The 26883-nt window shown below is 44.5% G+C and overlaps 1 protein-coding gene across 1 annotated transcript in view; it reads left to right on the top strand.

Annotated features, from left to right (window-relative positions):
- Positions 1-23424, top strand: part of LOC126184311 (uncharacterized) — a 36757-nt gene extending 13333 nt beyond the window's left edge. Inside the window, exons 3-5 of the mRNA XM_049926687.1 lie at positions 661-891; positions 10946-12310; positions 20876-23424. Coding sequence (XP_049782644.1) covers positions 661-891; positions 10946-12310; positions 20876-21220 — 1941 coding nt within the window. The 3' untranslated portion in view covers positions 21221-23424. The remainder of the gene's footprint in view (positions 1-660; positions 892-10945; positions 12311-20875) is intronic.
- Positions 23425-26883: the final 3459 nt, after the last annotated feature.

Genomic DNA, 26883 nt, shown 5'->3' with positions numbered 1-26883 from the left:
TGAACCATTTTGAACCATCTGTAGTCACTCAGTGGCTTCCAGTTGCAGTACTGACATGCAAATTCCAGCCTTCGTCACCGATGGACAACAATCGGCATTGGTACATGAACCAGGTGCTTGCTGCGCTCGTTGAGGAGACTATATCGGTGCCCCCCCCCCCCCCCTTGGTTCATCTGCGCACACAGTTGCTCGAAAGCTGCACGTTTTTTCGCTCGTTCACATCGCAGCCGTCGTTCACCCCTGTCTTCTATGGACCTTGGTGAACTACAGTTCCCTCTGTGCCGGTTTAGGAAAGCACCATTTTGCCATGCACGGTATACTCTAACCACGGCTGCACGCTAACAGTTTCGAAACTTAACCGTTTCCACCTTTGGCCGAAAGCCTGTGATCATGCCCTTTTGGACGTCAGATAAATCGCTCTGTTTCAGCATTACAACGGTGCACTGTTTTCCACATCCCCAGACACGCATTAGATACCCTATACTGCTAGTGCTGCCAACTGCCGTCCGTGAGTGGTTATTGCACGTTAACGTCGAACATAGGCGTTGGTCGTGTTAATGTGAGTAGATGGTGTATTTGCTGGTGGGGTGTTGACTATAAAGTGTTAGTTGTTTACTGTACTAAAGCTTCGTGTTTTGACGTAAGGTCGATGTGTTTCAGGGAGATGCGGCGTGCTGCGCGGAGACGCGTCGCGAACTGTCGCTGGCGCGGCTGGCGCTGAGCACGCAAGAGTCCCGCTGGCGCCAGCTGCTCAGCGCCGAGGCGAGGCTGCGCCGGAGACAGCTCAACTCCGTGCTCGCCGCCCTGCTGGGGCTGGAGCGGCGGCTGCGCTCAGAGCAGGCCAGCATCCGCGCGCAGCTCGCCGCCAGGGACGACCTCATCCGACAACAGGCACGTACTGCTCATTACCTCTTCAATGTTTGCCCCTTTATGCCGGTGGCGTAACTAGGGTTGTATGGTGTCTGCCTGAATTAGATGTGACTTCGCTAGTAGCAGTGGGCATAAATTTCCACTTTAAATAGCTCTGATCTAAGATAACATCTCTGAAAAGTGATTAAAGCCCGAAGAAAGTATTATCCCGCGATCTAACTGCCCTCCGGCAGGGTTAGACACGCATAAGTAACGCAACGGAAATTCTCTTGACATCTAAAATCATCTGTTGATTGCGACCAAGTTATGTAACGTCATAGAACATAATTTCGATGACGAAACAGCTGCTGCCGTGGAGCTCTCGAGGCGAGCTTACCTTCCGAGATCTGAAAATACGACGCGCTATTAATAAGTAATGTAACACATCTTTGTCTCGATCAATGTCTGGTAAAAAAAAATGTAAGATCTATTCTGGGACATCGTGGAATATTCCCGCGTCAGCCCCTACAGTTTCATGAAGTTTCTATAAGTGGAAGCGCTACACATGACTTCAAAATGGCGTCTATAAAGAAGGTGCGTTCCAAGCAGAGAGCTGTCACTGAGTTTCTTTTGGCGGAAAACAAAAGAATCGCAGATATTCCTAGGCGCTAGAAGGATGCCTGTGGAGACCTGACAGTGAACAAAAGCACCGTGAGTCTTTAGGCGAGGAGTCTGTCATCGCAAAAAAGGTCGCACAAACCTGTCCTATATCCCGCGTGCTGGACGGCCACACACGGCGGTGACTCCTACAGTGTTGGAACGTGCGAACACGCACACTCAAGGTGATAGACGGATGACAAACGCCTCGCTGCTCAAATGGACGTCTGTTGGTAGTGCTGACACTCGTCCACCAGCTGGTGTACTCGAAGGTGCGTACCTGCCGGGTTCCTCGGCGCCTAACAGAAAACCATAAAGAGCAAAGAGTTTGGCCCAATGGAAGATGCACTCCGCGGGAAGCAGTACGTGGATGATGGGGAAGTTTTTTGATGCATAAAGACTCCGACGTCGACCTGTAGAATGGTACAATATAGGCCTTCCTAGTAAGGTGGCGTAAGGCAGTCGCATCGAATGGAGTTTATGTTGAAAAAATATGGTTTTGTTGCCAGAGGAGGGGGGAATAATTCCACGATTGGAATCCTGAATAAAACCAACCTGCTTTCAGGAAAATAATGTTACGTTAGTTACTGAACGCAACTTATAATTTACTACTGCAGCGAGTGCTTGTTTTTGAATAGTCGTTACGAGCAAAACCGATGCAGAGTAAAACACTAATTGAATTAGTCACGGAAGTATTTCGCTCAGTTACTTACGAACAGGCATACATGCAAGGCCGTGAAGTAGCTCACCTCTGTTACCTCACGAATTTGCACTTTAACTGAATACACGAAGAATATGGAACTGAAGTAAAGGTATCAGATTTGGACTATTATTGTGCTTCAAGCAAACAAGTTACGTGGAACACATGCTGTCCTCAGTACACCCAGAAAAGAGTAGTTTTTCAAAATACATTTGAAAATCATGTAAAACACACAACCTATTTGGCAACTGAAATACCAGCTCGCTAAAACCGGTCACATAGAAGATACAACAGTAAAATAACAGAAATCTGTCCAACATTTCTCATAGCAACTGCCTCTCTGCCACTTCTGCTATTCATCCGTTAATATTGCCTAAGCTACTGCACAGTTCCGATTCAGCTCGCAAAGTCGTAAAATAATTAGACAAATTACTTGGTGTTCAGGAGTCGCCGTACAGAAAATATTGTCGTAGAGTCTCAGTACCACTTCGTGAGTACAAACTATAAACTGCTTCTATTTATCGCATTCCATCTTTCTCAGTGTAAATGCAATACGGCCTCAAAGGCACACCATATCATAAACGATCAAAGCACAACTTCACTCCAAAACAGCCTAAACGGAACAGCTGAAGCGGAACGCCTTGTTCTCCTGCCAAATTGGCAAGCCACGTGCGGTGACCACGCCATAACTACACATTGGCCGAACCAACTCTCGCTTCTAAGAGCTCAGCCACATACATTCGTGCAGCAGAAGCAGCTGTCAATATGCGAAAGTCCATCAGTGTGCCACAGATATGAGTAGTTTGCTTGTGAGACGAAGCCACGTAAAAACAGAATATACGGAAGATGGAAATTATAATGGAAGCATTCCAGGGTCTTGCGGCCCATTGCGTGCCCTCATCGCTACTACCCTAAGGGGCAATGGTCTTGTGACAGGCGGAACAAACGAGCAATGCAAAAATGGAATAAAGAGGGTGAAGAAAGACAGAAATAGAATTAGTGGACGAAAATGAAGGATAAGAGCACTAGAATGGAAAAGGGGACTGAGATTGCGGGAACCAATGAAGAGTCTTAGTGGACTGTGTTGAGCAACTGCTTCGTAGGACGTAAGTGTCGCTAGTACGGATATGCTGTTTTGTTGTTTTCAGCTAGTAGATGGACCACTTTCGTTATGCCAAGTGAGCCAAAGCGACCAAAGCATAAAGTGTGGTTTTCTTTGGTTACAGTTTTGCATTGACAGACAATGGAAGGAATCGCGTTTTTGTTCCAAGCAATGCTACGTTGAACAGCGTGTTGTGCCATGTTTTGGTGTGTAGCACACAGAAAAGAACGGCATACCTTTTACTTAACTGTAAAGTCGTGTGATGGGCAAGGAGTGGAGGGTCGAAGTTTGCCCTGGGCGCCACTTAACCTAGTTAAGCCGCTGCTTCATGTATAACGTGTATCAGGAAGTGGAGATGAAAATATTGGAATTTTTCTGAAGGTTTGTATTGTATTACCTTGGTTTCGTGCAGTCCGTTTCTAACACAATTACTACTAACGTGAAACAGGCAACAAAATTCTTCATTCAAACGCTGTGCTAATGTTCCACCATTCTTCCTTCAGCACTTAAATTTCAGTGATGTCTGGGAACATATATCCACTCTTACATTACTTAAACTCCGTAACTATAAGAAAGTCCATCGATTTGAGATAGTAAGATGAATGCGCTAAATATCCTCACCCGAAATACTGCGACAGTACTTCACATTTTGGCGACGGGCGTTATCGTGGAGTAAACAGTATGAAACTGAACTGCAGTTACTAATGGTTAGAGCTCAGAAATAAAAATCTGCGAGCGCTACCCACTCGTCACCAGAATAAAAACCCTTGCTTGTTGTGCAACATTCCATTAACAACTTAGTCACTGCGCGCAACGGGAACACCATAACATAGAAACACCGCGTTAATATATTCGTGATGACATTTGTTAACTAAGAGTCACCTGATCATAGGAGAAGTTGTAGGAAGTAGGGTTCACAAAGGGAAGTCGATATCACAATGCTAAACGTTTGTTCAGATTCAAACCAACATAGAATCGTATTGTAATGTAACTCTTCAAAAACAAAGAAAATTAATATGAAATACTGAAGACAATAATGCCGGCCTCCGCCATCGCGAGATGGCGACAGGAATAGCATCTAGCCATCCTCCTCCACTAAAGTTGCCAAATCCAGATTAACATACCCATCCCGTGAAGACGCAGGATAAGGCCAGGAAACAGAGGAAAACAGCGGAAAACAGATGGATGATAAATGGCAAAATTGTAGGCAGAAGGGAATTCGAAGAAAGAGTGAAATATAAGGGAAAGGACAGGAGCTCTTGATAACTAATTGATACATGCTTCAGCATTACTCCGTGTACATTCACGAGAAGCAGATCATTATTTGTAAGGGACTTTGCAGGCAAAACAGTATCCTCTGGTATGTTGCGACAGATTTCGGATACATCGTAAAATACGCCACCAATCGAAGAGGAGAAAAAGTTTTCAGAAGATTCCATCTTCTCTTAAAACATAACCATTTAAATGCTGCAGCCGACTGGCTCGTGTATAAAATTCTCCGATTATTGGCATCGCAGGTGATACATGCGGAAGATCATCACACGTCTATCACCGTGGTTTAAGCGTACTTCGCTCCCCCAGGGTGTCCCGGCCCTTGCAGTGCTACTTCCCTTTCTGTGCTAGCAAGTCTATCCTGTTTTTTTTTTTTTCCCTCTGCATTGTAATTGGATGGTCTTCGTATCCAAAATCATTAACCAAATCAAAACATGATCGGCACTAAGTTGTTCTGTCCTCAGACACTTTCTACAACTTCTCACTTCTCGCTATACAGTCTCCGTTCTTGGGTTGGATATACGATTCCTCTTCCAAATCTTAAGGAAGTGTGGATCGTGCAGGGGAGGTCGCCCAACGTGGTGTACATCCCTCTTCTTGTGCTTTTCTATCTTCACATCCTTAATTTATATCACAGGTGACGATCCCATTGTGAGGGGGGAGGAGAGGAGTCGTAAAGTATCTGCACGGCGGTGCCCCCCCCCCCCTCCTGCCCACACAAGGGTCGTACTATAGATGCGCAACCTGTAAAACTCCACGCATATACGAAGGCGAATGTGCCCTTCGTGGCTAGGGCATGGGGACGCAAAGCGATGGTTAATCAACCAGGTTGTTGTTGCTTCTTACCCTTCACACCTCCAAGAGATACCGACAGCATGATACTCCAGTGAACCTATAGCAGTTTCTTCCACTACCCAACTGAGCTGCAACATCTCTTACGCATTTCCATAGCTTTATGCACTGCCCTTAGTTCCCAGCATTGTGTAAACCCTATAATAATAAGGCTGACTATGATAGAACATCGGGTGTTTGCATGTATGGTCTATTGTCAACAAATCACTTCACACAACTTTGGAGGATGTGGCTGTTCATGTGAAGAAATGTCTGGATTTTACTGTTAATAATGTGTATCTCTCTCACTGACAGTGAAATGTCACAGAATGTTATCTGCACTGCTTTTCCGTCTCCTCCTCCTCCTCCCCCCCCTTCCCTCATTTTGGGTAACTTCAACGGCCACAACCCTTTGTGGGTTGGAACTAAAACCAGTGATGGTTGTAAATCTATCGAAACTGATCTTTGCATTTTCAACACCGGTCTTCTTCCCTCCATTCATCTTGGAGTCCACGGTGACCTGTGTGACTGTGATAATTTACGATCAACCTGTCCCTTCCTCAGCATCACCTACCTGAGATGGTCTCTCAACAACACTGAATGGAATGCCTTTGCCTCAGCTGTCGCTCTTTGCACCCCACCAAGTGGAGGTATTGATGTGGCTGCCAAGAGCACAACTGCAGCCATTTCATCGACAGCAGAGTTAGTAGTCCCCTCTCTCTTTGGAGTCTCCCACCGCCAACCTCCAGTTGGAGAACAGTACCTTGTACGTTGATGAACTTCAGAAATCGCTATACCTATTAGAGATCACAGATGGGCTATCCTACAGCCTAAGCAGACATTCATCAATGTAGCACCCCAGTGCCTTTAAACAGATCTGTCCCTGGGTTCATCACTGAATAAAACGACAGAAACAAGAATGCTGGGAACGGTTTGTTACTAGGCCGATTATTCTGTGGACACCAGTCCCCCCGCAAGTGCACCCAGTGTCTCCCTTAAGGTCATTGTCTACACCGACACAGATGCTGTATACTGAACATTTTGTTCTGCATTATGCTTAAGCCTCTGCATCTGATAATTATCAGCCTACATTTCGTGTCCTCAAACTGCAGATGGAGTGAACCTACTTAGTTTCACTACATGTCACCTAGCGCCATATAACACTCCGGTCAGTGAGTGGAATGCCTTAGTGCCTTTTCCCTTTATCCCTTCGCCCTTACGCGGCTCAAGGGTCAGACTGCACCCACAGCAAAACATGACAGTGTTTAATAAAGGATACCTTCTAAACACTATGGGCTGCACTTGAAATATTTACTTTCCAACTTGTATTTAGGTGTGTAGACCATAGTCAGTGGCATTTGATACAGAGGAACAAACAACTATATGTAAATAAATTTTACAACAGAACTACTGTATACATAATAGCGGAAATAAAAGCCCACGTACATCTTGTAACTCTATAGCAGTGACATGCATGTCAGTTAGGAAGAATATCATATTCTATCCTATCATATTCATTGACATATGTTTCATTTCTGTAGAGATACGTAATGTAAGTAGACTCATACTTCTGCTATTGTATATACTGTTGAAATTGATGTATGTTCCGTCGTTTTTGTCTGTCACATGCAGTAGATGAGTTATTTACGCGACTACCAGTTCGACAAATAAACATTTAAAGCGTAGCTCATGGTGTTAATAAGACGACTTTTAATAGTTATCTCAATTCTACCAATTGGTGGATAGCCAACTTCACGTCCTTGCAATTTTCAAATGTATGTGGAGCAAGGGCGAGTTTTCATGTCAGTGGTGAGAGAGCGTGGTCGTCCTGGTACTGAAACTGGGTGAACATCCCCTTGAGATGGACAGATATCGCCCAGTAAGTCTTTTACTAATGTTCTCTGCAAGTTGGTCGAATGCATGGTGTGCCAACATCTGTGTTGGTACCTAAAGTTTTGGGGTCTTTAGTCTCCGTCCATGGGTGGTTTTCACAAAGGCTGTTCTACTTGTGACAATTTCGTCTGCCTGGAATCAGCTGTTACGTCAGTTTTTGCCCAATGCCAACACACATCACCGTCTTCAGCTTACAAAACGCTTAAGACACCACATGGTCCACTCCTGAGTTTTGTCTGTGCCTTGTGAAAGGCGCTGTCCTGCACCCTCACCCATGGCTTCTGGTTTCCAGCCACCAAGGCATGCATCATGAACTTCTGTCGCCATTGTTCTGTCCATCCACAACCAGAACTCTACCTCGATGATCAACTGCTCAGTCTGGTGGAATCTTCAGCCCTTTTTGGGTCTGGTATTCGATGTCCGACAGATGTCACTTCGCCAACTAAAGTGATCGTGCTGGTCACACCTTAGTACACTTCGCTGCCTCAGTAACATAAGCAGGGGTGCAGACCACTCTACCTCTTTGCGACTTTACAAAGCTCTGATCCTGTCCCACCTGTCGCCTCTTGTCAGGGAACAATCGCGTGCGCCGGCCGGAGTGGCCGAGCGGTTATAGGCGCGACAGTCTGGAACCGCGCTACCGCTACGGTCACAGGTTTGAATCCTGCCTCGGGCATGGATGTGTGTGATGTCCTTAGGTTAGTTAGGTTTTAGTAGTTCTAAGTTCTAGGGGACTGATGACCTCAGCAGTTAAGTCCCATAGTACTCAGAGCCATTTGAACCATATTTGAATAATCGCGTGCACCCTCAGGATGTGTACCGCGGCATCGGATCTGTCTCGACCTATTCTTTGAACCAAAAGGCTGATTTGACCCCATGGTTTCTCGCCATTTGTTCCTGGCTGTTCTTCATTTATGGGTTACAAAGTGGTATACACTGACGGCTCTATGGTCGACAGACGAACTGGTTTTGCCGACACGTGCAAGGTACAGTGAACTAATTTCCCTGTCGAGCGGAGGCAGTGCTTTCACTGCAGAATTGTTGGACATCATGTGAGTCCTCAGTCACTGTTGTTATTGATTCTTGCACTGGCGGTACGTTCTTAATCGGCCGTCCCACCCAAAGTAGTCTTCTCGCTATCGACTGTTGCTACACTCGACACCAATGGTTGTCACCATCCAGTATCTCCTGTCTGACTTTCATCAAGCTGGATGGTCGGTCGTCTTTGTCTGGACCACAGGTCACATTAGGGTCGTAGGGAACGAACGACCTGACCACATAAGCTACCAGGATGTCAATTTAAGAGGTTGGGGTTCTGGTACCAGACCTTTCGTCAGTTTGAGGCTCGGAACACGAATAGCTGTGCCCTGGTTTCTCTGTACTACTAGCAGGAAGGTGGACCACGACCACTGGTAGTATTCCCTTCGTGGTTTTTCACAGAAAATCTACAGTTTCATTGACTTCGCATTGGCCACAAAAAGCTCGCCTACAGTCAAGTCATGCGACATGAGGCACCACCCCACTGTCGGTTTGGCGTCTGTCTGATGGTGGCCCACGTCGTACTGGACTGCCCCAATTTGATCACCTTACAGCGAAACCTTCAACTTGCTGACACACTGCCTCTAGTGCTAGCGGACGATGCCACACCAGCTGTTAGAGTTTTACGTTTTTCCCATGTTTAAACTCCTCTCTGTGAGGTAGGGCACATTGCCCTCGTCATCCTTTTGAGGTTCCCCGTCTCCTGCTCCAACCCAGGGGGCCCATAGTTGCCGTTGCCCAGTGGCCCGGCCTGCTCCTGCTCTTCCCTCCTCTTTAGTTCTTATTTTTTTTACGTCTGTAGTTTGTTACTGTCATCTCTCTTGAGATCACATTAACTTTTTGCATTCTAGTTTTTCTTGTGATAATGGAGAGTGAGGAAACACTGGTCGAATACAGAGGATGCGTCTCACATCACATGACATGTCCCAGGGGCCTCCAGCTGCTTTCTGCGCGGAGCAACTCACCCACCTACACTCTCACCGCTTTCTCACTACTTCTTGCTTCTGTCTAGCGGATTTATTGATACTCTGTTACTATTGGGTTCTTCAGGCTTTGACTGTGCCTTTACTGTTGGGGACTTTCCCCAGCTTGACGCTTATGGGCAGGAGAGACTGATGACGTCATAGTTTGTGCACTTTATCCCTATCTGCACTGCAATCACAACTTTTAATACATTCTCCATATACATTTGTAAAGACAGACAATGGCGATAAATTAGCGAGCAATTTGCGTTTGTCATTTTGTAATGTGATTTATTCTATAGTTCGCTAAAGAAAACTACAGAATTTGTTGATTCGCTACGTGTCAGCCCTGTCCATTGTCCGTAATTACAGAAGCTATTTTCGCAACTTTTCGAATCCAGGGAAATGTATCCCTTGCAATATTTTTATTACAAGACTAGATCCTTGACTTTTGATTTGCGTTCCTCTGTCTTCCAGCATTTCTAACGGAACAGACGCAGTTACTAGAAATAGATACTCTGTAATATTGTCTCTGCAATCTGAGAGTAAACAGACAATTCATCTGAATAAGTAATTATTTGATGAATAATTTATTGCAAATACTATGCGGATAAAATGTCAAAGATTAGGATCTCGTCGGGTTAATCTGTTTGCACGTATCACGAATTGAAAATGTGAAACTATGGGAAGAATTACTGAAGTAACAGTGTAATCTATCTTCGACTAGGAACAGTGTTAGCAGAAATACATGAACCTCTGAACAGCCTTATCATTCTCTACGCCGCGCGGGATTAGCCGAGCGGTCTCAGGCGCTGCAGTCATGGACCGTGCGGATGGTCCTGGCGGAGGCTCGAGTCCTCCCACGGGCATGGGTGTGTGTGTGTGTGTGTTTGTCCTTACGATAATTTAGGTTAAGTAGTGTGTAAGCTTAGGGACAGATGACTTCAGCAGTAAAGTCCCATAAGATTTCACACACATTTGAACATCATTCTCTATGTCCAGAATACATCCATCCCACATGAAGACAATCTTTCCATCCTTTCTGAATGACCGATCAGACTGCATCCTTCTGATCAGCATCCTTGACTCTAAATCACGGTACTTTACAGCTTATCTTCTACGGTAGTAAGTTGGTAACTTATTACTAAGACGTTTTAGCAGCTCATGTGTTAAATCCGGACGATAGATAACAATGTGCAGAAAGAAATAAGTTTCAACAGTCTCCATTGCAAGATTTTAAGTCAGAGACAGAGAAATTCCAGTTGTACATAAATATTTTCCTTTAAGACTTGGTTGCGAGTATAATGAAACGTACAGTTTCAGTAAAGGGTCACTTCCACGTGTTTGGCTATGACAGCACCGTACCATAGAGGATATGTATACTTCCCTTCATACAGTGTGGCAAGGAAGAACTACTTGAGATGGTACTTCACACTTGTCAGTTGTAAAAGTACGGATTCAAGACACATCTGGGCAGAGTAAGAAGCAGTTTAGTAATGTCCAGTTGATTGTTTACTCAAAAGTAATGGTTCGAACAGCGGGAGGTTTTGTGTAATTCACCGTCATTTGCCAGTACTACCTATGACTATTGATACAGTAATTCTATAAGTTATGAGAATAACTGTATTTTCTTTCTTACAGGCGCTAGAGATTGCAAGGCTACGTAGAGCAGCGAGAAGAACAAAGACGTTATCTTTACCCATCGAAAATTCCAACTCGCCTGGCTCCGCCTTAGCTACTGAAGAATCTCCGAAATGGAATGGACACCACGATTCACTGGAGTCCCTTTCTTCAAAAACGTCGGAAAGTGACACTGCTGTTGCCCTTAAACCGGCTGAGCCTACTAACGGCATTCTGAAAGAAGAACGCGACGAGAGTTGCCAAACGGAGGAGCACGATCACAGCTATCTCGGGCGGCACGAGGATTTTGCGGACAGAGATCTGTACAAAGTGTACAATCACAATCCTGTCCTGGAATGTGTCAATCAAATACTACTTCGTGACCAGGACGAAGGAGACGCTCACGAATACAAATTCTCTAACAGGGATAAGCTGAATGAAAAGGAAAGGAGGGTGAAATTCACGTACACGTGCTCCAGCATCGAAGAAGAACAAGAGGACCAGGAAGAACACGATGGCGTTATGGAAAACGCGAATGAAAAGTCTCAGGCACCTGTAGGAGCTGCAACGCTGGAAAATCTCTCAGAGAAGAAAAATGAGGAGGAATTCGATATTGTGAAGGAGGTGGAGAAAGTAGCAGCATTGCACAAGAAGGCTACCGAACTGAAGCTCGAACAGATGAGGTGGGCAATAAAGGAGAAGACACCGTCGCCCCCTACGAAAGCTCAGCATCTGGAAGAAAAAGCCTGTTTAATGATGTCGAGTCAAGGCCTCACTTTGGTCAGGAATGTGGAACTGGAAGAGGTGGACAAAAACGAAGCTCGCCACATCGATGAGAAGTCCGTCGAAACGCTTAAAAAGGAAGTGGGTAAGTCTGTTCTGAAGGAAGAAAATACAAAAGTAGCAAACGATTGCACGGCGGCAGACAGTGGACGGAAAGAGGTTGAGAAGCTAAGCTGTGTCGATCAGAAGACGGGCTCGAGCAGTCTGAAGGACAGCAAGGCGACCTCGGCGCTGCCCAAGAGACCTATTCCCCCGGCGCTGCCTCCGAAACCGCCACAGCTGGGCAGTCTCTTGCTGATGCGGCGCCAGGGCAAGCTGGGGCCGGCGCGCGTCGGGATGTCGCAGGGATACGGCCAGGACTACTACGCGCCTCGCCAGCTGCAGCTTCAGCGCCAGCGCCAGATCCTGAGCAACGGCAGCCTGGCCGTGGCGCGCGCGCACGACGACGCGGCGGCAGCGGCAGCGGCTGGCGCGGCGCGGCCTGCGCGCCAGCTGGCGCCGGACGACGTCTCGGCCATCAGAGTCGGCTGCTCCGTCTCCTCGCTCATCACAGGCTCCGCCGGCGGCAGCATCGTCACCGAGCTCACTCGCGGACAAGCCCAGGTAACTGCTGCTCATTTTGGGCCATATGATCAATATGTAAATCACTCAGCGCATCGTAATTAAAGAACCTTCAACATCGCAGCGCGTCGGCAATCGTTGGTTAATATATTAAAAAACTAAAAACCCGCCTCGATTGCGAGAAAAGCACCTAGTGTTTACCCAGGTTTCGGCGTAGATAACTACACCTTCCTCAGAAGAACAATAAAACCCACAAGTGCCTAAGAAGACCTCTGTCAATGATTACAAGAACACCATAGCTATACAGTTATAAACGAAACAGAAAAGGAAAGCACAAACAGTACATATGTACAAACTCAAAACCACTACTTATAGTGTACGCTCCACCTCTCACCGGCCTATGTTCGACGGGCCATGACTCGCCATAAACCGCAGCTACAAATGGTCGCTCACTTACAAGCACGACCCGCTACCTATGCACATGCGCGAGACAAGTGAAGTTACTTGAATGCGCATGCGCATACGAACACGAGAAAGTTTATACATGGGTCAGGGCGCGGTTGGTCAAGCTGTTCATCTTTCTTTTTATCCTCATCTTTCTTTTTATCCTCATCTTTCTTTTTATCCTCATCTTTCTTTTTATCCTCATCTTTCTTTTTATCCTCATCTTTCTTTTTATCCTCATCTTTCTTTTTATCCTCATCTTTCTTTTTATCCTCATCTTTCTTTTTATCCTCATCTTTCTTTTTATCCTCATCTTTCTTTTTATCCTCATCTTTCTTTTTATCCTCATCTTTCTTTTTATCCTCATCTTTCTTTTTATCCTCATCTTTCTTTTTATCCTCATCTTTCTTTTTATCCTCATCTTTCTTTTTATCCTCATCTTTCTTTTTATCCTCATCTTTCTTTTTATCCTCATTTTCCTTTTACGATGAAAGTGATTTTAGCACTTTGAACACCTCAAGTTTTATTCCTATATCTTTCTTACCACGACGTCTTTAGATTACGTCCCCTCAGCCCCCCCCCCCCCCCCCCCAGGCTAACTACTAGCTTTAGGTATAGTTTTTAAGAGTTCTTCCTGTTGTCATAGGCAGCTTCATATATGTTTCTTTCCTAGCATAAGCAACCGGGTGCGTTTATTTTTAGGTTTCATCTCCTACTTAGCTCGTCACTTATTCTATCAATTCCATTTTTTGATATACGTTTATCCACGGTTGGGAATATATGGGCTATTTACCCCTGACCCATGTATAAACTTTCTCGTATTCGTATGCGCATGCGCATTCAAGTAACTTCTTGTCTTGCGCACGTGCATAGGTAGCGGGTCGTGCTTGTAAGTGAGCGACCATTTGTAGTTGCGGTTTATGGCGAGTCATGGCCCATCGAACATAGGCCGGTGTGAGTTGGAGCGTACACTGTTAAGCAGTGGTTTTGACTTTGTACATATGTACTGTTTGTGTTTTCCTTTTCTTTTTCGTTTATAACTGTATAGCTATGGTGTTCTTTTACACATTGACTAAGGTCTTCTTAGGCACTTGTGGGTTTTACTGTTCTTCAAGGTGTAGTTATCTACGCCGAAACCTGGGTAAACACTAGGTGCTTTTTTTCGCAATCGAGGCGGGTTTTTAGTTTTTTTAATACATCGTAATTAACATCTTCTTTTACTCCCTTTATCATTCGACGTAGTTCTGCTGTATTGTTCTGTGGATATTAAAAATCAGTGTTCCAAACAGATAAGTCCTATTTCAAAAGTTTAAACTTGTAAATAAACATCTTAAGACATGCAGGCATTTTCCCCCACAGTTGCTGATTGATATGCTTTATCATGTGGATTAAAAAAAAAAAATTCTCTTGCAACTGAAAGTTGCAAGAGAATTATACATATGAGCGGTGCCGAGCGTGTCCGACAGAACAGACAACACTTGCGGTGAAGCAGTTACTACATATACATCAATGATTTGGACGAAAGGAATGGAAAGGAAACGGGATGGGAAAGACAGGGCATTGCGGCAATGCAACGGCGAGCGTTCAAAATTTGTCTGACCGGGACTCCAACCCGAATGCTCCGCTTCTCTAGAACGGCTGCCTTAACCGTCTCCGCCATCTGGACACGTTTTCCGTCAGACCCAAATTCCTAACTTCCTGCTTGCCACACCGCAACGACTCCCGCCTATTAACGCCCTGCCCGCAGATTTTCGATTCCCCTAGGAGTTCGGACGCACGTATCAGACAGAAAAGACACCACTCATATCTATAGTAATTCTATGTGCGCGATGCTGTTAGATGAAAAATTTTCAGTGCGGATGCACAAGCAACGTCCGTACTCCTACAGGAATCAGAAATCTAAGAACGGAGGGTTTATGGGCCGAGGCCGTTGAAGTGCGACGAGCGAGAAATTGGGAATTTGGGTCTGACAGATAGCTTGTCCAGATGGCCGAGGCGGTCAAGGCAGCCAGCCGATCTAGAGAAGCGGAGCATCCGGTTTCGAGGCCCGGTCCGGCACAAATTTTCAGCTCCCGCCGTTGCATTGCCGCAATGCCCTGTGGGGCTGGAAATCATTATTTCCTTCCTAACTCTTTCCCATCCCGTTTCCTTTCCATTCATTTCACCCCAGTTATTGATTTTATTTTATTTGTGCACCAAACACGTTTCACCTATTCCTCCGAGGTGTTTCCAGCTGTCTACGATAAAAATAAAGTGAACTCCACATATTTCGATAGCTCGCTAGTGACTCTTGGCAGCTCATTTAAATATGTTGTATTTAGAGCTACATTATGATGTTTTTTTACAATTAGATTAATTTTATTTGCATTTTTTGCAGCCATGGGTTATTTCTGTACCAAATGCACACAGTACAAGTTTCTTCTAACTGATACCACATTCAAAAACATCTCTGCACATAGCTTATACTACAGTAAACTGAACATTTTGTTGGTCACATGATTCAGTACTGAGAGATCACAGCAGCTGTAGAGAATGAGAGAAGTTGGGTGATCGGGGGGGGGGGGGGGGGGGGGTTGGAGGAAGAGTGGGTGGTTTTTGGTTGGTGTGGTTTCCAGTAGGGGTATCCCTAGTAGCTACCTAGCTAGCTTGTTCCGTATGACACACCAACGAAAGGCGTTCTCCGTTCTGTTTCGGCAGGCGCCATTTAGTGACAACTATGCGGTCTGATTTTTAAAGTTGATCTCTGCACCTTCTACTGCTCAAAGCACTGCACGATGTCGCAATCGGTTTAAAGACACTGTTTGTTTATGTATGGTTCCCCGTGTGCTCTAAATAACTAATAAGGAAAGAAGGAACGAATGAGTCACCTGCACCATGGAGATCCATACTGGCAACCAAATGAAGGGGCAGCTTAATGTATACAGCGTGATACCGAAGGTTGTGAGCAAATTGGAGCTGATGGAGTCGAAATGCTGTTACTTTGTAATGGGAACTTCTGGTGTTGAAAGTAATTTTGAGCCACTGAAATCTTTGGAATGTCTGGAACAAAAAAGACAATTAATGCATACACCCTTTAGTTGACCAAACATGATTTACAGCTTCTGTGCACCCAAAACTACTTAGTCGTTAACCCCTGGTATCCGCGACACCAGTTAAACAGAAACTAACTCTTCTCGCTAGGACATTTTCAGGGTCTGAAGACGTTCGTGCGATGCGTGATGGATCAGTAGGTCGCACCAGAATTTTCAATGCCGGAATTGTGTGCCGGTTATTTTGAACACCTATAATGCACAATTGTTGAGTAAATAGTACATAATCTCCACTGACATGGAGGTGCGTGTGCGTAAATTGTCCTTGTTGTTCGGGAAGTTCCAAAACTGTCATTGGCTCAGGATTACTTCAGAGACTAAATGTTCCTATTCGGAAGTTTTTGACTTTCGACTCGTCTGCCAATCCCTTAATCCTTATGAATCATCCTATTTACAGATATAATTGACTAAAATGGAACATACGTGACCATATCCAAACTTGTGCAAACAGGCACAACGATACACATGGAGATGTCACATCCAATAGTAGCGTAAATTCTCAGCACACTTATAAATGGTAATAAATTCCTGAAACACGTCGTACTACGCATGAAAAAAGACAATTGGTGCAGTACTTGGTTTAAATTATTAGCTACACTGCCGAAGGCTTATCAAAAACTTAGGTCATCATCACCTTCGCAGTCGGAAGACTAACTCGATGCAGCCCTCCACACTTGTCTAGCTTATGCAAACCTCACCTGTCCATAACTTGCTACCACACACACACACACACACACACACACACACACACACACACACACACACACACACACACTTAAATCTGCTTACTGTATTACAGCCTTGCTCTCTTGCTAAAATTTTAGCCACTATTCTCACTTCCATTAACAAAGCTGTTCTTCCTTAACGCCTCAGAATGTGTCCGTCAACAGATTCCTTACTTTAGTAAAGTTGTCATAAATTTTTCTCCCCGTTTCGATTCAGAATCACCGTACAAGGCTAAAATCCAGGCAAATACATTCAGACTTCGGACATTTAAATACATATATTCAATGTTAATATATTTTTCTCTTTCAGGAACTTTTTATTGCTATTACCTGTCTGCATTTTATATCTTCTCTACTTCGGGCGTCTTCAGTTATTTTGATTTCCGATCAGCAAAAGTCGTCTACTTCTCGTTTCTCATATCCTAATCTAATTACCTCAGTATCGCGTGGTTTAATTAGATTACATTCCATGGCCCTTGTTTTACTTTTGATGATGTCTATCTTATAACCTCCTTTGAAGACAGTACTCACTATGCTCAACTGTTCTTCGCTGTCCCACGCATAATGACAATGTCATCAGTAAACTTGAAACTTTTAATTTCTTCTCACACTACTTTCTTCCTACATGTCGTTTGGTTAATGTGCAGATCGAATAGCACTGGAGATAGGCTACATTCAAGTCTCAATCCCTTCTAAACTACCGATTCCCTTTCGTGTCCTTCATCTCTGCCAAATGCAGTAAGCTTTTTGTACAAACTGCAGATAAACAGCTTTCTTCATGTTCCCCGTCGCTCCTTAATCCTTAGTTTGGCTCAAATGGTTCAAATGGCTCTGAGCACTATGGGACTTAACATCTATGGTCATCAGTCCCCTAGAACTTAGAACTACTTAAACCTAACTAACCTAAGGACATCACACAACACCCAGTCATCCCGAGGCAGAGAAAATCCCTGACCCCGCCGGGAATCGAACCCGGGAACCTGAGCGTGGGAAGCGAGAACGCTACCGCACGACCACGAGCTGCAGACAATCCTTAGTTTCTTCTATGTTCTTGGAAATGTGGTCCGTCTATGCAATTAAATAAGTCTGTCTTGTATTATACGTGTTTCGCTTCTTTCTGTTTGTAAGGCGTGTGCAGTGACCTATAATACATAGGTCTTTTTTTGGTGTATAACTGAATTATACAATGATTCCGTGTATATTAATATATTAGTGTTTTGATACTCTTACTGTTGCGTAAGAAACAAGTTTTGGAGCTCAAGTTTCGTAAGTCTGAGCTAATATTTCGTTCTACTTACGGTTTTGTGATATTTCATGTGTATCGCCCTGAAGTTGTATTAAGTTGGCCTGTATATGCCAAGATGTCAGATTTTTTGCCGTTTTCGTACACATTTCAGTTGAAAACAACGCTTTCAACGTGTGATGATTATGCGAATACGCTGTATATAATGTAGAAAATTGTTAGTGTTTTTTCGTTCGCCTTTTTTGTGTTTTTTATGTAGTTCGATATTATTTGTATGTGCGTGTGTTAGTGTGGAGTGAGGCCTGCTCCGCGAAAAGGGGAGAATTTTGAGTGGAGGGATTACCAATGAAAGATTTAAGTGTTTGTGGTGGGAGGATAAGTAATACCTCACCATCACAGGCACGTAAATTTTTTAAAAAATTCTTCCAATATCACACTAATACAAACATAAACGAAAGGCGAATGGAAAAAACAAGAAATGTGTACGAAAACGCCTATAATCTAAACGTGGTGTACACAGGCCAACAGAGTACATTGTAGAACGAACGACACATATGGAAATAACACAAAAAAAATCATTAGTAGAACCAAATAACATCTAGAGCACAAGTTCTGTAAGATTGATTCTGAGATAACAGTAAGAAAAAGAACTGTGACACTGTAACAAGTGTAATCAATAGATAAAGTAGTTTTTATATACATAAACACGTGTTCAGACCACTGAAGATGCCTCACAAATAAAAAAAAAACGTGACATGGGTATGGCATAAAAAACTTCTCATTTAGTTGCATAGACAGAGCTCATCTCCAAGAATATAGATAACCTTTCACTCCCCAATATTATCATTGCCACGTTCACACTTTCAAAGACAGAAGTAAACACTCGTACGGAGTTTCTTCCGCCTTCCTTACATCTAGGCCCTGTCAACCTTTCGTTCGCGGACGTCGTTAAATTCTTGGGTCTTATGTTTGACAGGAAACTGTGCTGGTCCTCCCACGTTTCCTATCTTTCGGCTCGCTGTCTGCGCTCCCTCAACATCCTCCGTGTCCTGAATGGTACCTCCTGGGCAGCGGACCGAGTGGTCCTTCTCCGCCTCTATCGCACCTTAGTGCCCTCGAAATTGGACTATGGAAGCATAGTTTACTCCTCTCCTCTGCTCGGCCGTCTATTCTTCGGCGTCTCGACTCTGTCCACCACCGTGAATTATGTTTAGCGTCTGGAGCTTTTTACACCAGCCCTGTGGAAAGCCTTTATGCTGTCCAATCGGCGAGCTGTCCTTGTGAGCCGTTATGCTAGCCATCTGTCTTCCATACCTGCTAATCCGGCCCATGACATTTTTTTTCGACGCCTCCTTGGATTTAGGGTATGCAGGCCGCCCTTCCTCTCTGCTAACACCGGGAGTCCGCTTTCGTCAACTGCTACGTTCTCTTTACATTCACTTTCGTAAAACTTTCTTGACAACTTGGGATACAGCACCGCCTTGGCTCCTGCCCCGGACCTGCCTGCTCCGTGACCTTTGTCAGTTTCCCAAGGATGGTACCCCTTGTCTTGTTTATCGTAGGGAATTTGCTGCTCTATGCGCACAAATGAAGGATGACACATTTACACTGATGGCTCAAAAACATCATTTGGTGTTGGGAGCGCCTATATTGTTGGCGACACACCCTAATCGATTTCGGCTTCCCGACCGGTGTTCGGTTTGTACTGCGGAGTTTTACGCTGTTCTCCAGGCTGTCCAATATGTCCGTCGCCATCAGCGGATACAGTATATTAAATGCTCAGATTCTCTCAGCTCTCTCCAAGCTCTCTACCCTGTCCACCCTCTGGTCCACCGGATTCAGGACTGCCTCCACTTGCTCCACTTGTGGGGCGTCTCTGTGGCGTTCCTCTGGATCCCAGGACATGTTGGGATCTGTGGAAACGAGGCGGCCGATATAGCGACCAAGGCTGCATCTCTCTTCTTCAGCCTGCTGTTCCCATGGTTCCCTTCGCCGATCTACAGAGTGTTTTATGACGTCGTGTTGCTCTTTTATGGCATGCACATTGGTCGACACTTCCCAATAATAAATTGCGGGACATGAAAGCTCTTCCCTGCGCTTGGACCTCTTCCTCCCGAACTCGTCGTCGGGAGGAGGTAATTTTAACTAGACTCTGGATAGGGCACTGTCTTTTTAGCCATCGACATCTTTTAAGTGGCGATCCTCCCCCGCTTTGTCCCCATTGCTCTCAACTGTGGACGGTGAGAAACCTTTTACTTGAGTGCCCCTATTTTACTCCGTTACGTGCCCGTCTACAGCTGTCGCATGATATATCTTCCATTTTAGCAGATGACACGCGCTCAGCCGATCGCGTTCTCGAGTTTTAGTGTGTGAGATGACGTCAGTCATTTGAAGCTCTTTTTGGGGACAAACAGCCCCCCTTCTAAAGTGGTTTTTTAAGCTTTCCTTCCTTTTTAGTTCCCCATTTTTTTGAGTTTCGCTCCCATTGCAGCTGGTTTCCAGTTTGGTTTTTTACCTTTTCCTAAGACACAGACCGGGCGCTAATGACCGTAGCAGTTTTGCGCCCTAAAACCATAACATGGCACGAATGTCTTCTTCTCTTTTGTTGTAGCGGTTTCTTCATTTTGGCGAACAGGTTGTAATAGCACAGACTCATATCGGGTAAATGGGGTGGATGTTCCAGTATCTCCCACCCCCACACACGCAGGAGCTTCTGCACGGGGTTCGTCGTGTGTAAAAGTCTATTGTCACGATGCGTGATGGGAGCAGTGCCAGAAGGAAACCTTGTTGTGCGCTGTGACCACGTGCCAGTTCAATCTTGATCACGCACGTTATTCGTGTTTCCTAAACATACTGTCAGGGCGCTTGAACTGCCCTCCCGCACTTTCAGACACAGCAGCTGACTCGCACAGCCGTCGCCGCCCACTGCACTACTTCAGCTGACTTTCTGCTAGCAATTACAGAGAGCGGGCATGCCGTGTGACTCCCATCCATCACGTGACGGCCGTGTTGCCACTACTTTTTATCCAGCCTACGTGCAAATTTTCTCGGGAGAAAGCTTACACTGTCTGCCAAGTATGTGATTGGTGTTTGTGTGTGCCGGCAGGAGCAGGCGATGGTGGGTGACGACTCGCTGCTGCGGAGCAACTTCGAGGAGTTCCGGCTGGAGGAGGTGGACGTCGACGTGGGCCGCGCAGACGGCGACGGCGCCGAGGAGGCCCGCGCGCCGCCGTCGCCGTCGCCGGCGCAGCTGCAGCAGCAGCGCGACTCCTACGAGAGCTTCCTGGAGGCGACCGGGCTCAGCCAGAAGGCCATCCTCACTCCCAGCCGGCTGCTCTCCAACCACCGCAGCGTGCTCAAGCCCAAGGACGTGAAGCACCGCAGCCGCGTGCTGCGCGGCGACCGCAACTCGGCGCCGCTCGTGCGCTACTGGGTCGAGCCGTTCCTCTGAACTCCCGCCTGGCCTCCGCGGACGAGTGCTTTCTCCTGAGTCAACGGTGTTCCCGAGTTCTGTGCTGTTTCAGCTAGACCAAAACTGCTACCGGTAGCTCCATCTGCAGATGGGTAGGCACTGCCACTAATTCTGTAGCACCATTCTGTATCACTCTCCACCCTCCTTCAGCTAAACGAAGGGAAGCTTACAACTTGCACGTTCTTTAATGGAAACGCTGGTCCATTAGGTCACAGAATGAATCAAAACAGTCATAAGCTGAAGTTTCAGTGACTACTTTTTCCGCCCTCCTCCCTACCGTTTCTGAACATTTTACTATTCAAAGAAATGTTCGTAAAGTATGTCTGCGAATACACTACAAGCCGGTCGTTCCACATCCTAAACAGTGTTGCGAATTTTCTTGCGGTGTTGTTGCTATGAAACTTACGGACAGTAGAGGCTATTAAGGCTGACTAGAGACATCTCCTCACATCATTCTGAAGCGTGTCCTTGTTACTGTCGCTGCTTTTTCACAAACATTCTCATCGTAATACATTAGCACTTGCCTCTGTTGCTTACATAACAATATTTCAATATCTTATATATGTTACGCAGTTATTGCACGTTTTGTAATAAAATTAAAATGACTGAACCCTCTTCAGTTTTCTAGGAAAAAGAGTTTGAGACATTAGCTACTATAATAGCAAACATTATTTATGACAAATGTGGTTGTAGCAAGTGCTCTCCCTTGGTTATGGTCGCTTGTCCCTCTTAGGGAGCTTAAACTTTTCACTTGCCACTGCTGAAGTTAACGAGGTTCACTTTACAGTAATCTTCTCTCGTATGCTTTGCAAAAACGTCACTGTTCCTTTGTGCAGATACCTGATTAATGGTATTTAATACCAAACAGAATTGGTGAGAAGCATATTTGCAAATATATCGTAGAAAAGTGTTTTTTCAAAAGAAGGTATTTTTTTGACTTTGATTTGATATTTAAAACGAAATTCCAGACAGGCTGGTTGCTGTCATTTATCGCCACCTGAAAAAAAAACCTGGCTCCTATGTTGACTATTATAGCATCCAGATGCACACATTGTTTATCTTCTATTATTAGACCAGCTACTAAATTTTAAATCGGCTGGAATACAACAGTTTCTAAAACATCTCGTGCATTGGACGACTCAGCTTGGCTGCAGATTTGAGTAACTATATTCAGAAACTAATCTAATCGTCACCATACTGTCTGTCTAGTCAAGTAACGGTAAAATCTGTGGAGCTAAACCCGTGAACGTGTTCCTGGTCTCACTTCACCGTTTCGTTCGCTGCGGAGCTATAAGGTGGAGGGTGACGAGCCCGTCGCCCCGGACGCGTTTTACCCACCCGAGAAAGCTTCCCCGTAATCAATTTGGTAACAGTCTGAGTGGATCTGGGACCACCCTGGAGAGACTGGAAACTCCCCGCTTCTACCCGGGATAGAAGCTCGGACCTCCAGGACTGCAGTGCAACACTCTACCCGCTAGACCAATACGGTCACTCGTACTCGAATAGAAGTATATTTCCTGATTTTCAAGCTGAGGAAAGTGACACAATAGGTGCTGAAAGTTTTGAAAGCATAATTACGGGCAAGATAATTTACTACTGCTATGTAATGAACCACTACCGTGTGCTATTTAATGAACGTGAACAAACTATATAGTGTGCGTGAAAAACACGCTTATTGACATCATTCTAAACTTAAATCTAAACATTTCTGTTGACTCTAGCATCAGTAAAACTACTCTTGGGACTGAAAGTTCTGTCGGTTAAATCTGTTGATCACCCGTAGGTGATAATCTTAGAAATGATGTGCAACGAAAATTACTATTTTGCCTGCTCTATAAGTAGAGTTTTAGATAATGTACGTTCTTCGGAATTTATTAATGCTACATTGTATGAACATGTAACTAATAATTAGTCAGTCAATATCGTTTTGTAAATATGTATGATAATCAGTTCGTTGATACCTTGTATGTAAGAGAATTATTTTTGTGTGTTCTGTTAAAAAGAATTTAGTGTGAAAACTGTTATCCAAAGAGAGTATCTACCTGAATCACTGTTACACAAAGAAGTGAGTTAGTAGTCGCACCTTCAGAGGCAATATGCCATCACAGATGTTTTTTCACGACAGATAGTAATTGACCTGTCACATTGATGAAAATATATAAATAAAGACTACGTCCAAAATATATTTGATTTTAGTTGCCTTCCCAAAGTTATTCCTACTGCCTCGTCTAATTTACACGAATGATTTGTGTACCACGTGTAACTATGGATAAGAAAGTCTAGTTGTCTAAGAGACTGTCAATCTATGAATTAAAAAAAATAGAAATTTGCAATCTACATAGTTTGACTAATAAACGTGACACTTCTGCAGTGAATAGCACGGATACACGTTCAAGTCTGACAGCTTCAGTGTACTCTGCTCCTGACCAGTCAGTAAAGAGGTTTAGAGATTTCTTAATAATGGTAAGGAAATAACCATCATAAATTCGTCGATTATATCAGTCATTTGCGTAAAATATAGTCAGTAATCATTTGTAATGATAAGATAACCTCAAGCAAATTGTGTATTAGGATTGATTATAAATTTTTTCGGAAATTTAAGTCGAAGGAAGTTGAACAGTATACTGCATAGCTCTTCCTTCAAAGGACATTGAAGTCTAAACGAATGGTTCATCAGAAGTTTTTCATGAACACAAGTTGCTCATCACACGCAAATTTAACGCTCTTAGAGAGTCGTCGTATTCCGAGAAGTCAGACAGCTGAGCTATACACCTTGATACGAACATCAGTTGCAAATCATTAAAGTAAAAATCTGAGAAATTAGAAAGGTATGTGGAGATACATTTTCTCTATTTCGATAAGAATGAAACAACTACACGGCATACGTTGTTGTTGTTGTTGTTGTCTTCAGTCCTGAGACTGGTTTGATGCAGCTCTCCATGCTACTTTATCCTGTGCAAGCTTCTTCATCTCCCAGTACCTACTGCAACCTACATCCTTCTGAATCTGTTTAGTGTATTAATCTCTTGGTCTCCCTCTACGATTTTTACCCTCCACGCTGCCCTCCAATACTAAATTGGTGATCCCTTGATGCCTCAGAACATGTCCTACTAACCGATCCCTTCTTCTAGTCAAGTTGTGCCACAAACTTCTCTTCTCCCCAATCCTATTGAATACTTCCTCATTAGTTATGTGTTCTACCCATCTAATCTTCAGCATTCTTCTGTAGCACCACATTCCGAAAGCTTCTATTCTCTTCTTGTCCAAACTATTTATCGTCCATGTTTCACTTCCATACATGGCTACACTCCATACAAATAATTTCAGAAATGACTTCCTGACACTTAAATCTATACTCGATGTTAACAAATTTCTCTTCTTCAGAAACGCTTTCCTTGGCATTGCCAGTCTACATTTTATATCCTCTCTACTTCGACCATCATCAGTTATTTTGCTCCCCAAATAGCAAAACTCCTTTACTACTTTAAGTGTCTCATTTCCTAATATAATTCCCTCAGCATCACCCGACTTAATTCGACTACATTCCATTATCCTCGTTTTGCTTTTGTTGATGTTCATCTTATATCCTCCTTTCAAAACCCTATCCATTCCGTTCAACTGCTCTTCCAAGTCCTCTGCTGTCTCTGACAGAATTACAATGTCATCGGCGAGCCTCAAAGTTTTTATTTCTTCTCCATGGATTTTAATACCTACTCCGAATTTTTCTTTTGTTTCCTTCACTGCTTGCTCAATATACAGATTGAATAACATCGGGGAGAGACTACAACCCTGTCTCACTCCCTTCCCAACCACTGCTTCCCTTTCATGTCCCTCGACTCTTATAACTGCCATCTGGTTTCCGTACAAATTGTAAATAGCCTTTCGCTCCCTGTATTTTACCCCTGCCACCTTCAGAATTTGAAAGAGAGTATTGCAGTCAACATTGTCAAAAGCTTTCTCTAAGTCTACAAATGCTAGAAACGTAGGTTTGCCTTTCCTTAATCTAGCTTCTAAGGTAAGTCGTAGGGTCAGTATTTCCTCACGTGTTCCAACATTTCTACGGAATCCAAACTGATCTTCCCCGAGGTCGGCTTCTACTAGTTTTTCCATTCGTCTGTAAAGAATTCGCGTTAGTATTTTGCAGCTGTGACTTATAAAACTGATACTAAGGTAATTTTCACATCTGTCAACACCTGCTTTCTTTGGGATTGGAATTATTATATTCTTCTTGAAGTCTGAGGGTATTTCGCCTTTTTCATACATCTTGGTCACCAGATGGTAGTGTTTTGTCAGGACTAGCTCTCCCAAGGCCGTCAGTAGTTCCAATGGAATGTTGTCTACTCCGGGGGCCTTGTTTCGACTTAGGTCTTTCAGTGCTCTGTCAAACTCTTCACGCAGTATCGTATCTCCCATTTCATCTTCATCTACATCCTCTTCCATTTCCATAATATTGTCCTCAAGTACATCGCCCTTGTATAGACTCTCTATATACTCCTTCCACCTTTCTGCTTTCCCTTCTTTGCTTAGAACTGGGTTTCCATCTGAGCTCTTGATGTTCATACAAGTGGTTCTCTTATCTCCAAAGGTCTCTTTAATTTTCCTGTAGGCAGTATCTACAGGGTGTTTCAAAACTGACCGGTATATTTGAAACGGTAATAAAAACTAAACGAGCAGCGATGTAAATACACCGTTTGTTGCACTATGCTTGGGACAACAGTACATTTTCAGGCAGACAAACTTTCGAAATTACAGTAGTTACAATTTTCAACAACAGATGGCGCTGCGGTCTGGGAAACTCTATAGTACAATATTTTCCACATATCCACCATGCGTAGCAATAATATGGCGTAGTCTCTGAATGAAATTACCCGAAACCTTTGACAACGTGTCTGGCGGAATGGCTTCACATGCAGATGAGATGTACTGCTTCAGCTGTTCAATTGTTTCTGGATTCTGGCGGTACACCTGGTCTTTCAAGTGTCCCCACAGAAAGAAGTCACAGGGGTTCATGTCTGGCGAATAGGGAGGCCAATCCACGCCGCCTCCTGTATGTTTCGGATAGCCCAAAGCAATCACACGATCATCGAAATATTCATTCAGGAAATTAAAGACGTCGGCCGTGCGATGTGGCCGGGCACCATCTTGCATAAACCACGAGGTGTTCGCAGTGTCGTCTAAGGCAGTTTGTACCGCCACAAATTCACGAAGAATGTCCAGATAGCGTGATGCAGTAATCGTTTCGGATCTGAAAAATGGGCCAAGGATTCCATTGGAAGAAATGGCGGCCCAGACCAGTAGTTTTTGAGGATGCAGGGACGATGGGACTGCAACATGGGGCTTTTCGGTTCCCCATATGCGCCAGTTCTGTTTATTGACGAAGCCGTCCAGGTAAAAATAAGCTTCGTCAGTAAACCAAATGCTGCCCACATGCATATCGCCGTCATCAATCCTGTGCATTATATCGTTAGCGAATGTCTCGTGCAGCAATGGTAGCGGCGCTGAGGGGTTGCCGCGTTTGAATTTTGTATGGATAGAGGTGTAAACTCTGGCGCATGAGACGATATGTGGACGTTGGCGTCATTTGGACCGCAGCTGCAACACGGCGAACGGAAACCCGAGGCCGCTGTTGGATCACCTGCTGC

This window comes from Schistocerca cancellata, chromosome 4, assembly GCF_023864275.1.
Source record: "Schistocerca cancellata isolate TAMUIC-IGC-003103 chromosome 4, iqSchCanc2.1, whole genome shotgun sequence".
Classification (NCBI taxonomy): Eukaryota; Metazoa; Arthropoda; class Insecta; order Orthoptera; family Acrididae; genus Schistocerca; species Schistocerca cancellata.
This window is presented reverse-complemented; position numbering and strand designations above follow the sequence as displayed.